Consider the following 12,545-nt stretch of genomic DNA (forward strand, 5'->3'; position numbering starts at 1 on the left):
CAGATGGACTCTCTAGCGGGGGCTGGGAGGGGGCAATGGCTTGAACCAGCTCGGCCAGTGGATTCTTGGGACCAGAAACCACCTGGGATGAGCATTTGTGACATTCAGTCATCACTTGTGGCCTCTGTGACTGATACACAGTGTCTGCACCATACCCAGCTGTTCACTGAGGGACTCAAGGGTGGGAGAATGAGACGCTAAGTCTAAGAAAGATGCGTTGCTATGGCGCCCACTGCCGTGGGAGGCAGGAATGGAGTAAAAGGCATTGCCAAGAGACAGTCTGGCAAGAAGAACGGGGTCTCCCAGGCCGGCTGCCAGGACGCAGAGGGAGGGGAGTGGGGGCGGGGCGCCCCCCAGGACCCGCCGGGCGCTGCAGGGGAAATAAAGATTGCGGGGGGCGGGGCGCCGAGGGAGGGGCGGAAGTGACGTTGCGCGGGGCGGGTCCGGCCGCGCACAATGGGCCATGGAGTTCCCTTTCGATGTGGACGCGCTGTTCCCGGAGCGGATCACGGTGCTGGACCAGCACCTGCGGCCCCCGGCCCGTCGACCCGGAACCACAACGCCGGCCCGGTGACATCTCAAACCCGCCCCATGGCCCTTCTCTCCCGGTTCCTCTCAAAACCTGGTCCAGGCACCACGCCCCCTTCTTATCGACCGCTCCCTTTGAAGTCCTGGCTTGCCTTTTTGGTGACCTTTGACCCTAGAATTAGTGGGGCCGATCGGGGCTTGAATCTATGACCTTTCACCCCTGGGCCCAATGTATGGTCCCAACCAAGGGATGTGGTTGACGTGCCCTTCCTGCTTCTCCACAATAACCTCAAGGGAGGAGGGCATGTACTGCACTGAAAGGAGGTGTGGCAAAAGTTCGGGTTCCAGAAGAGCGGGGTGGGAAATCAGAGTGGAAGACTCCAAGGTAAAGGCAGAGAGCCTGAACTACTGACCTGGGTTTGGGGTTATGGCCCATGTTCCCAGGGAGTGAATTGCCCAGGACCCTCTAACTCAGTGAGTATCTGACTCTGTCTCCTTTCTCTCTGTAGTGTTGATCTGCAGCAGCAAATTATGACCATTATAGATGAACTGGGCAAGGCTTCTGCTAAGGTACTGGGGTGTCTACATGGAATAAAGGGAGGCCTCTCCGGGTAAGGGAGGCCTGGGTCCTTCGGAAGGGACTTGTAGAAAGTCTGTCTTCAAATTCCTGGCAGGCCCAGCATCTTCCTGCTCCCATCACCAGTGCGTCAAGGATGCAGAGTAACCGCCACGTTATGTATATACTCAAAGATACTTCAGCTCGACCGTGAGTGCCAAATGCTCTTCTGTTCTGCACTTAATTCCTCTCTTCCCCAGCCCCTCCCATCTTTTTTGTCTCTCCCTTTTCCAAATAGTTGCTCATTATTGTTCATTGTTTTCCCCATCCTACAGGGCTGGAAAAGGAGCCATTGTTGGCTTCCTTAAAGTTGGCTATAAAAAACTCTTTGTACTGGTGAGTGTTATTGGAAACTAAGAGTTCATAGGCCTTGGCCCCTGAGAAAAAATGTGCTAGAGTATGGAAGGTGACAATGATGTCTGGGTCCTAAAATATATTTGTTGTTCTTTTGCCCCTTAGGATGATCGTGAGGCTCACAATGAGGTAGAACCACTTTGCATCTTGGACTTTTACATCCATGAGTCACTTCAACGCCACGGCCATGGACGAGAACTCTTCCAGCATATGTTGCAGGTATTGTTCATCTCTTCAGCAGTTCATCCAAAAGTGGAGATCAAAGGCCCCTTGTTCTGAGTCCTCACAGAGGCCCTGTCTCCCAGCCTCCCCACCCCATGCTCCCATATCCTCCGATTCCCTTCCCAGGCGACTGGGTTCCTGTTGGCATGTTTTTCCCCATGCCTCCTCTTACCCTGAGTCTCCTGTTCCCTGCAGAAGGAGCGAGTTGAACCACACCAGCTGGCTATTGATCGACCCTCACAGAAGCTGCTGAAATTCCTGAACAAACACTACAACCTGGAGACCACAGTCCCACAGGTTAGAGGTTTCAGAGAGTAGATCCCCACTGAGCACCCCCCTTGAATTTCTTTATTTGCGGGGGTAGTGGTGGCACCTTCCAAGTACTCCTTATTCCCCATTATATAGGATTGATTTTATATAACTAAGTTCTTTGTTTGTTGGGGGGGAGAGGGGGAACCATCTCTCATCCTACAGTGATCTCCCTCTCATCTATTTTGATTTTTCATCATGGGCTGTTTTGTATACCTAAGAACATTTTTGTCCCCCAAACACAGCTGGCTCACTTTTATCTCCATGTTTTCACGCAGGCCATTACTTAGTCAATCAGCATTTATTAAGGACCATAATAATATACATTCCCTGTCCTCAGGGAGATTTGATCTATTTGGAGGAAGGTGGTTTGTTTATAAGTAGATGTAACATAATGTTACTAATGCTGTCCATTCATTCCATATGTATTTATAGAGCACCCGGCTCTGTCCTGGGCACTAGGAATACTTAAAATAGATGAACGTGTCTGTCTTTTCTGATGGAGCTTATGTTCTAGTTGAAGAGACAAACATAATAAATAAAATATAGTCGATGACAAGTGCTCTAGGAAAATGAGAGCAAGTAAGAGGGCTTGGGAGTGCCATGGTGAGGATGGGAGTGTGGGGAATTGCAGGTCTAAATGGGACAAGCAGGGAGTTCCCTGATGGCTGAGTGGTTAAGGGTCTGGTATCACTGCTGTGGCATGGTTTGATCCACATGCTGTGGATGCAGCCAAAAAAAAGGGACAAACAGGAAGGCCTCACTGAGAAAGTGTCACTTGAGCAGTGACTTAAAGAGGTGAGAATAAGAGCCATGTACTGTATGGAGAGCAGGCATCCCAGGCAGAGGGAATAGCTAGTGCAAAGGCCAGGAGGTGGGAGTGTGCCCTTAAAGTTGGCTCCTGTTGCTATAGCAGTGTGAGTGAGGGGGTGTGTGGTAGGTGAGATCAGAGCAGTGATGGGGGAGGAAAGACATGTAGGGCCTGCTAGGCTATTGCAAAGACTTTGGATTTTACAAATGAAGAAAGGAGAGCCATCATAGGGGTTTGAGCAGAGGGATAATACTACATGACTTTAACCAGACCACTTTGCCTGTTAATTTTAGGCAGTAGAATAGTGAGGGAACAAGCAAGGTAGCAACAGTCCTGATGAAAAACAGTGATGGATCAGACCAAGATGGTAGCAGTAGAGATGGTAAGGAGTGGTCAGATTTTAGGTATTTTGAAGTTAAAGCAAATAAGTTTTATTGATAAGATTGTTTGTAGAGAAAGAGATAGAGTTAAGAGTGGCCTCAAAGTTGTTGCCTGGGATTTCCCTTGTGGCGCAGGGAAATTTCCAGAATTTTTCAGGTCCCTACTGTGGTATGGGTTCGATCCTGGCTCAGTAACTTCCACATGCTGCAGGCACAGCCCAAAAAAAAAAAAAAAAAAAAAAAAATGGGGGAGAATCAGCAAATGTGACCAAGGAGTGACTGCAAGGCCAGTGAAGAAAGTGTTTCCAGGAGGAAGGAATGATTTACAGAGTCAGATGCTGCTGATCAGTGAGGTAAGAAGAGGTCTGAGAAGTGACCATTGGATTTAGCTGTCTGAGACCCCTGTTGATCCTGATGAGAGGGGTTTCAGCACACTGGTGGGTGGTGGAAGCCTGGATGGAGTGGGTTTAGGAGATTGAGAACTGGAGACAGCAAGAATAAGACCCACTTTTATTTATTTATTTATTTATTTACTTTTGCTTTTTAGAGCCACACTCGCAGCATATGGAAGTTCCCAGGCTAGGGGTTGAATCAGACTGCAGCTGCCAGCCTACACCACAGCCACAGCAATATGGGATCCACTGAGCGAGGCAAGGGATTGAACCCACGTCCTCATGGATACTAGTTGGATTTGTTTCCTCTGCACCACAATGGGAATGCCTAAAACCCTCTTTTAAATGCTGCTTTAAGGCAAATAGGGAAATAGAGCAAGAGCTAGGGATGGAGGTGGATCAAGAACAAGTTGATTCTTTTCAGTTGCATGAAAATAAACAGCATAAGAACAACTCAGTAGAGAGAGAATTCGATAATGTCTGAGAAAGTGGGGGCAATTGCTGAAGCATTGTGTCAGTGGGCTTGGGACTGGCTTGACAAGTGAGCTTTGGATAGGAGCTCAGACAGTTAATCCATTGTAATGAGATTTGATGTGCTTACAGAAGAGGCGTAAGGAGATGGTGTGAGTGCTAGGTGGGTAAAGAAAGGCTTGACTTAATCTTGAAAGGTGAGTGACAAGGGGACAGAACTGGGCAGGCTGAAGTGAGAACCAGCGTGAGCCAAGTCAGGTATTCATCTCCCTTTCAGGGCACTGCAAGCAGTTTTGTGTTGCTGGCGTGCTGGGCATATGCTTGCTGGGGGGGGATGAGGGTGGGTGGGTTACAGCAGGGTCAAGGCAGGAGACAGACAGGGATCTCCTTAGAATGTCCTCCCAGAGTAGGACATCATTTTTCCATCAGGAGGCGACAGAGAGCAACGGAAGGTACACAGTATCTGGCATCAAACGCATTACCCAGTAAGAGCAGGGCAGTATAGAGTGTAAATAATGACTGATGTTTCATGAGCTCTGTGTGCTCTCTACACGCATCATCTCTGTTGATCCTCATCCACTTCTTTGAGGTAGGTCCTTTATTGACCTCATTTTGGGTTTATATAGATCAGTGACTTGACTGAGTTCACACAGCTATTAAATGCAAGAGCTTGAATTTGAACCCACAGCCCACTCTAATGACTACACTGTATTCCTGATTGCAGTGCCACTGCTAGGATCAGGAGTCTGGGGTCTGAGGCCCAGTTCTGCCACTTGTAGCTCGTTGGCTTTGGGCAAGCCATGTCTCCAAGCACACATATCTCCAGTTCTCTTGGGTATATGCCTAAAAACAGAATTGCCAGGTAATCTGTTTGAGTTTTTGAGGAGCTGGGACATCATTTTTTCCACAACGATGCCAACATTTTACATTTCCATCAGCAGCGTACGAGAGCTCCAGTATCAACATCCTCACAAAATTTACTTTCTTTTTTCTTTTTATAATAGCCATAATTATGGTTGTGAAGCTGTACCTCTTTGTGGTGTTGATTTGCATTTCCCTGATGACTGATGATGTTGAATATCTTTTCAAGTGCTTGTTGGCCATTTGTATATCTTCTTTGGAGAAATATTTATTCAAGTCATATGCCCATTTTTATTTTATTTTTTGTCTTTCTATCTTTTCTAGGGCTGCACCCGTGGCTTATGGAGGTTCCCAAGCTAGGGGTCTAATTGGAGCTGTTGCCACCAGCCTCCACCAGAGCCACAGCAACGCTGGATCCTTAACCCACTGAGTGAGGCCAGGGATCGAACCTGCAACCTCATAGTTCCTAGTCGGATTTGTTAACCACTGAGCCACGACAGGAACTCCCTTGTCTGTTTGTTCTTAAGCTGGAAGAGTTCTTTTTGTTCTAGCTACAATGCTCTTATCAGATGTATGATTTGCAAATCATATATCCTATTTTGTGAGTTTTCTTTTTATTTTCTTGATGGTGTCTTTTGACATGCAAAAGTTTTTACTTTTGATGGAGTCCAGTTTATTTTTTCCTTTTGTTGCTTGTGCTTTTGGTATCATATTTAGGAAACCATGCCCAAAGTTATCAAAAATTTCCCATATTTCCTTCTGTTTCACAGTGCTAGCTCTTAGCTCTTTAGGTCTTTGATCCATTTTTAGTCATTTTTTGGTCCATGCTGTGAGGTAGAGGTCCAAATTCATTATCTTGCATGTAGATACTCAGTTGTCCAAGTACCACTTGTTGAAGAGACTATACTTGTAGAATGGACTTGTTGAAAATCAGTTGACCATAGACACATGGGTTTGGTTTGTTCTGTTTGTTTGTTTTTGCTTTTTAGGGCCACACTCGCAGGATATGGAAGTTCCCAGGCTAGGGGTCGAATTGGAGCTATAGCTGCCAGCCTACGCCACAGCCACAGCCACAGCAATTCGGTATCCAAGCTGTGTCTGAGACCTACACTGGAGCGAGGCCAGGGATTGAACCTGCATCCTCATGGATACCAGTTGGATTCGTTTCTGCTGCACCACAATAGGAACTCCAGACACATGGGTTTATATCTGGACTCTATTCACCCCATTGGTTTATGTCCTCCTGTACCTCTAGCACAGTTGTTTTCTTTTCTTGGCCTCGCCTGCAGCATGTAGAGGTTCCCAGGCCAAACGTGTGCCACAGCAGCAACCCCAGCCGATCCAGTGTGCCACAGCAGCAACCCCAGCCGATCCAGTGAGCACACTGGATCCTTAACTCGCTGAGCCAAAAGAGAACCCTCCTACCATAGTTTTGATTACTATAGCTTTGTAGTAAGTTTTGAAATCAGAACTGTGACTCTTCCCCAACTTTGTTATTCCTTTTTAAGATTATTCTGGCAATTGGAGGTCCTTTGCAATTCAACTTTAGGATCAGCTTGTCTGGGGCTGAGTTTTTGACTGAGTCTGTCAACAAGGACAGAAGGACTGGCTTTTGTTCCTCCCACTGTAGTTTTTCCAGCACAGGGTTCTTTACCCAAGTATGTGCTGAGTGGCTGAATGGACAACTGTATTTCGCTTGTTTCGTCTTACAGGTGAACAACTTTGTGATCTTTGAAGGCTTCTTTGCCCATCAGCACCGTAAGTGTTCTCACCTTGTGTGTGTTGGTCAAGCAGTTGGGGAGAGGGGAAGGAAAGAGGTGGATTCTTGGTCCCACCGGCCCCCTCACTCGGGCACCACCGCTTCCTTCCTCACAGGGCCCCCTGCTACCTCTCTGAGGGCAACTCGGCGCTCTCGTGCTGCTGCGGTCGACCCTGTGCCCGCGGGTAAAGCTGCACTGAATGGGTGGACCTGTAGTGCTGGGATGGCCAGTCACTGGAGCCCCGGGGAGCACAGTGCAACCTGTGGGCAGCTTGGCAGAAAACTAAAGCAACCCACGTCTCCAGCAGACATCAGCCATTTCCTTTGCCCTCGTGGGAGCTCAGTGCCTAGTTGGCAAGACTTTTAACTAAGCAAGCTCATTGGGAGGCTCTTTTGACAGTTGACATTGATGGAGCGTCTTTCTGCTTCAGGCCCATCAAAACAGGCCTGAGTCATGTTCCTTTATAAACCCCTCTGAGAGCCAGTGAGGGATAGGCAAGGGCAGCCAGCCCTTCCATTTCCAGTCATAGAGCAGTGACGTGAATGGGCCACAGTTTAAATGCTAGTTTTAGAAGATAACACTCAGAATTTATAACATTGCCAACGAAATAATGAAGTTGATTTGGAGAAGCCAAACCTAGGAGGGGCTGAAATGCAGCTCAGGTCTCCATTCCGTCCTCACACACGCAGGTGCCGGCTGCCAGGCCAAGCCCCTCGCCCTCCTCCTCCTCGAGGTGGCGGGGCACTGCCTTCTGCTGGCTGTGCCTGGCATGCTTGCCCAGGAGGGCCCCCTTCCTGAACGGTACTGGCTTTGTGGCCAGCTTGCACCTCCTCCTCCATAACCACCACCCAGAGAACAGTCTACTACAGTGAGTAGCATCTACCAGTGTCAGGCGCCGGGAGGCGGGAACTAGCCGTGACTGGCTTTGATTTCCAAGGCTTCCCCCGCCTCACTCCTGCTGACCAGAGGCTGGGAGAGGGGGCCAGCAAGGACGGTGAGGAGCAGGTCCACAGGAGAGGACACCCCAAAGCTGAAGGGGATCCTCCGGACAGTCTCTCATTTGCCACACATGATGGACAAAGAACCTCTTGAGAGGGAAAGGGAGGGGCAGGCAGAGAAGCGAGGAGGAGGGAGGCTGAGCCTGGACCATCCACTAGCCTCCCATTTCCAGATGTCTGTGTTTTTTTCCTCGTCCTTTCTGCCCCTTAATAAAACTTAAATCTCTTCCCATCTTGACACCTCAAGGAGCAGTTCTGCCCCACCCCAACTTCCCTGACCTCTCCAAAGCAATTCCTGATTAACCAAGGGCTTTGTCCATCTCATCTAGAGGGACACGGGGGTCCTCGTTGGCCCGGCTGGGACCATTCCACTGCCCCAGAATCCCAGGGGGGCCTGACAGCACCCACTTGACAGTAAGAGCTCGCCTCCCTTGGCCGCCCTTCTCCTGCACCTCCCGGGCCCCAGAGTCTTCCCTGGATCTTTCCCCCTCACTCTGCACTCGGCCTGCTCCTTCTGGCTCTCCTCCAAAGTGCCCCAGCCTTCCCCCAAATTCCCTTTGGGTGTGACAGCATTGCCACAGAGCGGCTTCTGCGCTGGAGCTCAACTCTCCTTTCCCAGGAGGAACTGTGGTGTCAGGGATCAGAGGTTTGGGGTCGTGGGGGCAGTAGCTGGGGGCAAAGCCTGCTTCCTGATGCTTACCCTGCCTGTGTCCTCTCCACTGCCAGCTCCAGCACGGAAACTGCCGCCCAAGAGAGCAGAGGGAGACATAAAGCCATACTCCTCTAGTGACCGAGAATGTAAGCCTGGGAAGGGGGTCTGGGCCTGGGGGGCCTCAGCCCCGGGAAGCAGTCGTCTCCTCTAAGGGCTCTGACTTCTTTTTTTCCTACCCTCATCTGTGCTGTCATGACTCTTCCCTTTTTCTTCTTTCTCCCTCTCCCCAGTTCTGAAGGTGGCTGTGGAGCCGCCTTGGCCCCTAAACAGGGCCCCTCGCCGTGCGACACCTCCAGCCCACCCACCGCCCCGCTCCAGCAGCCTGGGAAACTCGCCAGAACGGGGTCCCCTCCGCCCCTTTGTGCCAGAGCAGGAGCTGCTGCGTTCCCTGCGCCTCTGCCCCCCCCACCCCACCGCCCGCCTTCTGCTCGCTACTGACCCGGGGGGCAGCCCAGCCCAGCGCCGCCGCACCAGGTAACAGGAACTGGGGGTCAGGGAACCTTGACCGTGAGAGAAGGTGTTAGAAATGGCAGAGGGTCGTGTAAATCCACCAGAGACAGGAAGCAGTAGGACAGGAGGACTGGAGCATCCTGAAACCTCTCGAGAAGCATATATTGGAAAAATATTTGTGGGAGTGGTCTGGAAGCAAATTACAGTGAAGGGGCAGGCAGGACAGGACTCTGTGGAGTCTAGGACCCTAGCTGCAGTGGGAGCTGGGAGGAGGGGTAGGAAGGACACAGATCCTGTGGAGGCAGGGACTGAGCCTCTCAAATGGGGAAATCGTGGTTTAACCCTTGCTGGGGAGGGACAGTATCTCTGACAGTGTGGGGAGCCACTGGCCCCGGGCCAGTGCCTCGTGGGCAGGATCCCATCCTGGCAAGCAGAGAGTGGGCCTCTCCTTTATTTCTCTCCCCGGCTTTCTCTTCACCTCTGACTGCTCTTTCTGTTTTTCTCTCTCCCCCATTTTCCCTCTCCCTTCCTCCTGTCCATAACATCCTTCCACAGCTCCCTTCCCCGCTCTGATGAGAGTCGATACTGACAGACAGCTCATCCCACCCCAACCCTTACCCCCTCCCCACCCCGAGAGACCTGGCAGAGACCCCTCTTCCTGAGAACCCCCAACCTGATCTCCCATCACAGCCCCCAGGACCTAGGGGAACCTGACAGAGCCCATGGCATTCCCCCTTCCCTGTCTTGGACAACTGGGTTGTCAGGGTCCCAGCTGGCCTGATACCTTCTAGCTTTTCACAGAAAGCACCCCTCCTCTCCTGACCTGGGCTCTCTACACTCTCCCACACACAGCCTGACCTGCCGCCAGCCTCTTCATTGGGCGGCTCTACTAACTACCCAGAGAAGCACACTCTTGCTTGCTGTCAGATTCTAGAACACCATGGAAGGTCCAAGGGCCTCCTCTGCCAGGGAAACCTTTTAAATTTAGAGTCTTGTCCATGGAATAAGTCCCATAGTCTCTCTACACTGTCTGCTGGTAGCTCTAATACTGCTTTGTGCTACCGACCACAGCCACCATCTCCACCTGCTGACAGCCGCCAGTGAATGAGCCCTGCTGAGAGCAGTCCAGTCAGGTAGGACAGGGACCTACCAACTCCCCAGAGGGATCACTCAACATTGCCAAACACTTAATTTCCACATGTTCTGTGTATGTGTCAGGGGACCCCCAAGCTTATGTCTGCTTTGGGCCTCTAAAGACTCGCCACACTTTTAACAGACACCACCACTTCCCCCAGATCCAGGTTCTGTAAGGGAGTTTGCTTCTTGGCGTCAATCCCAGCCAGCACCCCAGGGTCACTCTTGGCCGAGTTCCAGAAGCTAAGCCTGAGTCTCCAGGCTCTATTAGCTTCTGGAACACCCTCTTGCAGCCATCCCTCCCCGGAAGCTAGATGCCGATAGATTCCTGTCTCGTGAGATTGTCTTGAGATGAGGCGGGGGAGCTCTTCCCCTAGCCTTCCTTCCTTCCTCCATAGCAAGAGCCTTCCTCCCTGCTCCACACCCAGAGTGGACAACACCCTTCCCTCTCCCGACCCTCTGAATGTGTGCTAGATCAGGTACCCCTGCTGTGTTCCCCCAAATCCTTGGGAGCAGGATCTCCCTCTCTTCTGACTCACCCCTCCTTTTTCTTCTTCCTCTCAGTGTTGTCTGAATAAAGTGTGAATTCTTTTGTGTTTTTTAAATGGACATTTTCAATGAAAAAACTTCAAAAAAAAAAAAAAACCCCAAACCTTTAAGGTCTCAGCCTCATTTGTACGTCACCCCTTATTTTCCACCCCTTATTTTCCTGGGATCTCAGGACCTCTGTCCCTCTCTCTTCCTCACCTCTCAGATCTGCAGATCTTCCAGCAAGGAGTCTCAGAGTCCCTTTTGCAGGATCTGGTGTCTTCATTGCTGGATCTTCTGCAGATTCTGTCTCTTCTACTGTAGTCACTGGATCCCACTGTTGCAGGCATCTACATCTACTGCTCCATCCTCTGCAGAAACCTCTAGCTCTCCCTGATAACTCCTACCCTTTACCCAAGGCTAGCCCTTGCTGAGATGTTAAGATTTACCAATGCCTCTGGAATCCACTAATTGCCTCCTGACAACAGTCCCCTAATTGTTTCCTGGATTCCTGTTCCCACTCTGATTTCCTGGCCTCTCTCTCACTAAACCCTTGGATCTCTTTCTCAAGATAATCCTTGTCCTCCTAAATTCATCCTTGTCACTCCCTGTTTCCCTCCGGCTGAGGTATCTGATAATTAAGGTAACCATGTTTTCCAAACCAAACATCAGGGCACCTGGTCCAACAAAATTTTTTTTGCCTATATTTGTATCTGTTTTTATGATATGATTTAGATCACATTTAGCCTTACTTTTAACACATTACCTCAATCAGAAATAAAAAAGCAGCAAATCAGGACTGCTCCAGGAAATCTTGGGGTATAAAGTGAGCTCCCTTCCCTTCTTTGGGACACAACTTAGATTAAAGCCCCATAGGAATGATGACCACCCCTCCCTCTATTCCTATGCTGTTGCTTTTATTCTTCTCCTCTTAATTCCTCCGTACCCACCCATATTTCATCCTGTGGCCCTCTTCCCCATCATCTCACATTTCTTCTACAGGGGGACTCCCCCAGGGCTGGTAGCCCAAAGCTGCTGTTATAGCCGCCATGGGCAGGTGAATTCCTCACCCCCCAATACAGGTAAGTTACTCATCTTCTTACCCTCAAATCAAGGCCATATTCACAACCTCCTCCAGACTTCCCATACACATGCCTGGTATTTCCACAGGCAGCCAAGAACTGAAGCAGGGGGAGCAGGAAACAGAGAATAGGTGAGGTCTGAGCCCCTCCCCTACCAGCCTCCCACCGCCTCAGACTTCTTTCCCAACATCACTCTCGGCTGCTTCCTCCTAAATCTCACTCTGAATTGAGTATCAGTTCCTCCCACAAAGCCTTTGACCTAACATCCTACAAGCCTCTTTCCCCCTAGGTTCAACTTCACTGCTTCCCTTTGGCGTTCTCTGAGGGGTTTCAAGTTGGGACATAGCACTAATGGTTCCAGCCTCATACCCCATCACATGTCCTTTACACTAGACCGACAGACTTTGAAGAAGCTGTGATATTAATTCTCACTGTGTACCCCGGTAACCCACTCTCTATCTCCCTCCCCGCCTACTAGGTCTGCCAGTGAGGAGCAGGTCTTGTCACAGGATGGGTCTGGGGAAGAACCCTTGCACACAGTTCCTCCACAGGCCCAGGCTCCACCAGCCCGGTCCTGGACAATGGGTGGGGACATGTTCAACGCCAGGTTCATTCGAAACTTGCAGGAAAGTCGCAGTACCAGGCCTTGGTGACCACAGCTCCCTCTCACACCTTTAAAGTCAGTATTATTTCTCTCTCACACACAGGACGTAGCCAAAGCTTACCCTCACAGTGGATATATCCATCCTTTCATTCATTGGACAGGCGTTCTTATCAGTGCCAAGTCATTTGTATCTTATTTTTAACCACAGAAATAAAGTATTTATTTTTATCACAAGAGTTAATGAAAAATGCGACTGTCATTATTTCAAACCCACCCCTCATTCGTGGCACACCCTGCTCAGCCCCATCATCTCCGACTTTTGCGCAAGCGCCG

At 50.2% G+C, this 12,545-nt stretch overlaps 1 protein-coding gene across 5 annotated transcripts; it reads left to right on the forward strand.

The window, feature by feature from the left end:
• Window positions 135-12,460, forward strand: ATAT1 (alpha tubulin acetyltransferase 1). 5 transcript variants are annotated; one of them, XM_005665740.3, is made up of 13 exons: window positions 135-570; window positions 1,038-1,098; window positions 1,203-1,294; window positions 1,420-1,480; window positions 1,604-1,717; window positions 1,916-2,017; window positions 6,657-6,702; window positions 6,820-6,888; window positions 8,429-8,500; window positions 8,645-8,888; window positions 11,529-11,608; window positions 11,697-11,739; window positions 12,087-12,460. In XM_005665740.3, exons 1-13 carry the CDS (start codon window positions 464-466, stop codon window positions 12,259-12,261), a joined length of 1,266 nt encoding a protein of 421 aa, XP_005665797.1. In that variant the 5' UTR covers window positions 135-463; the 3' UTR covers window positions 12,262-12,460.

Source organism: Sus scrofa, chromosome 7 (assembly GCF_000003025.6).
Source record: "Sus scrofa isolate TJ Tabasco breed Duroc chromosome 7, Sscrofa11.1, whole genome shotgun sequence".
Classification (NCBI taxonomy): Eukaryota; Metazoa; Chordata; class Mammalia; order Artiodactyla; family Suidae; genus Sus; species Sus scrofa.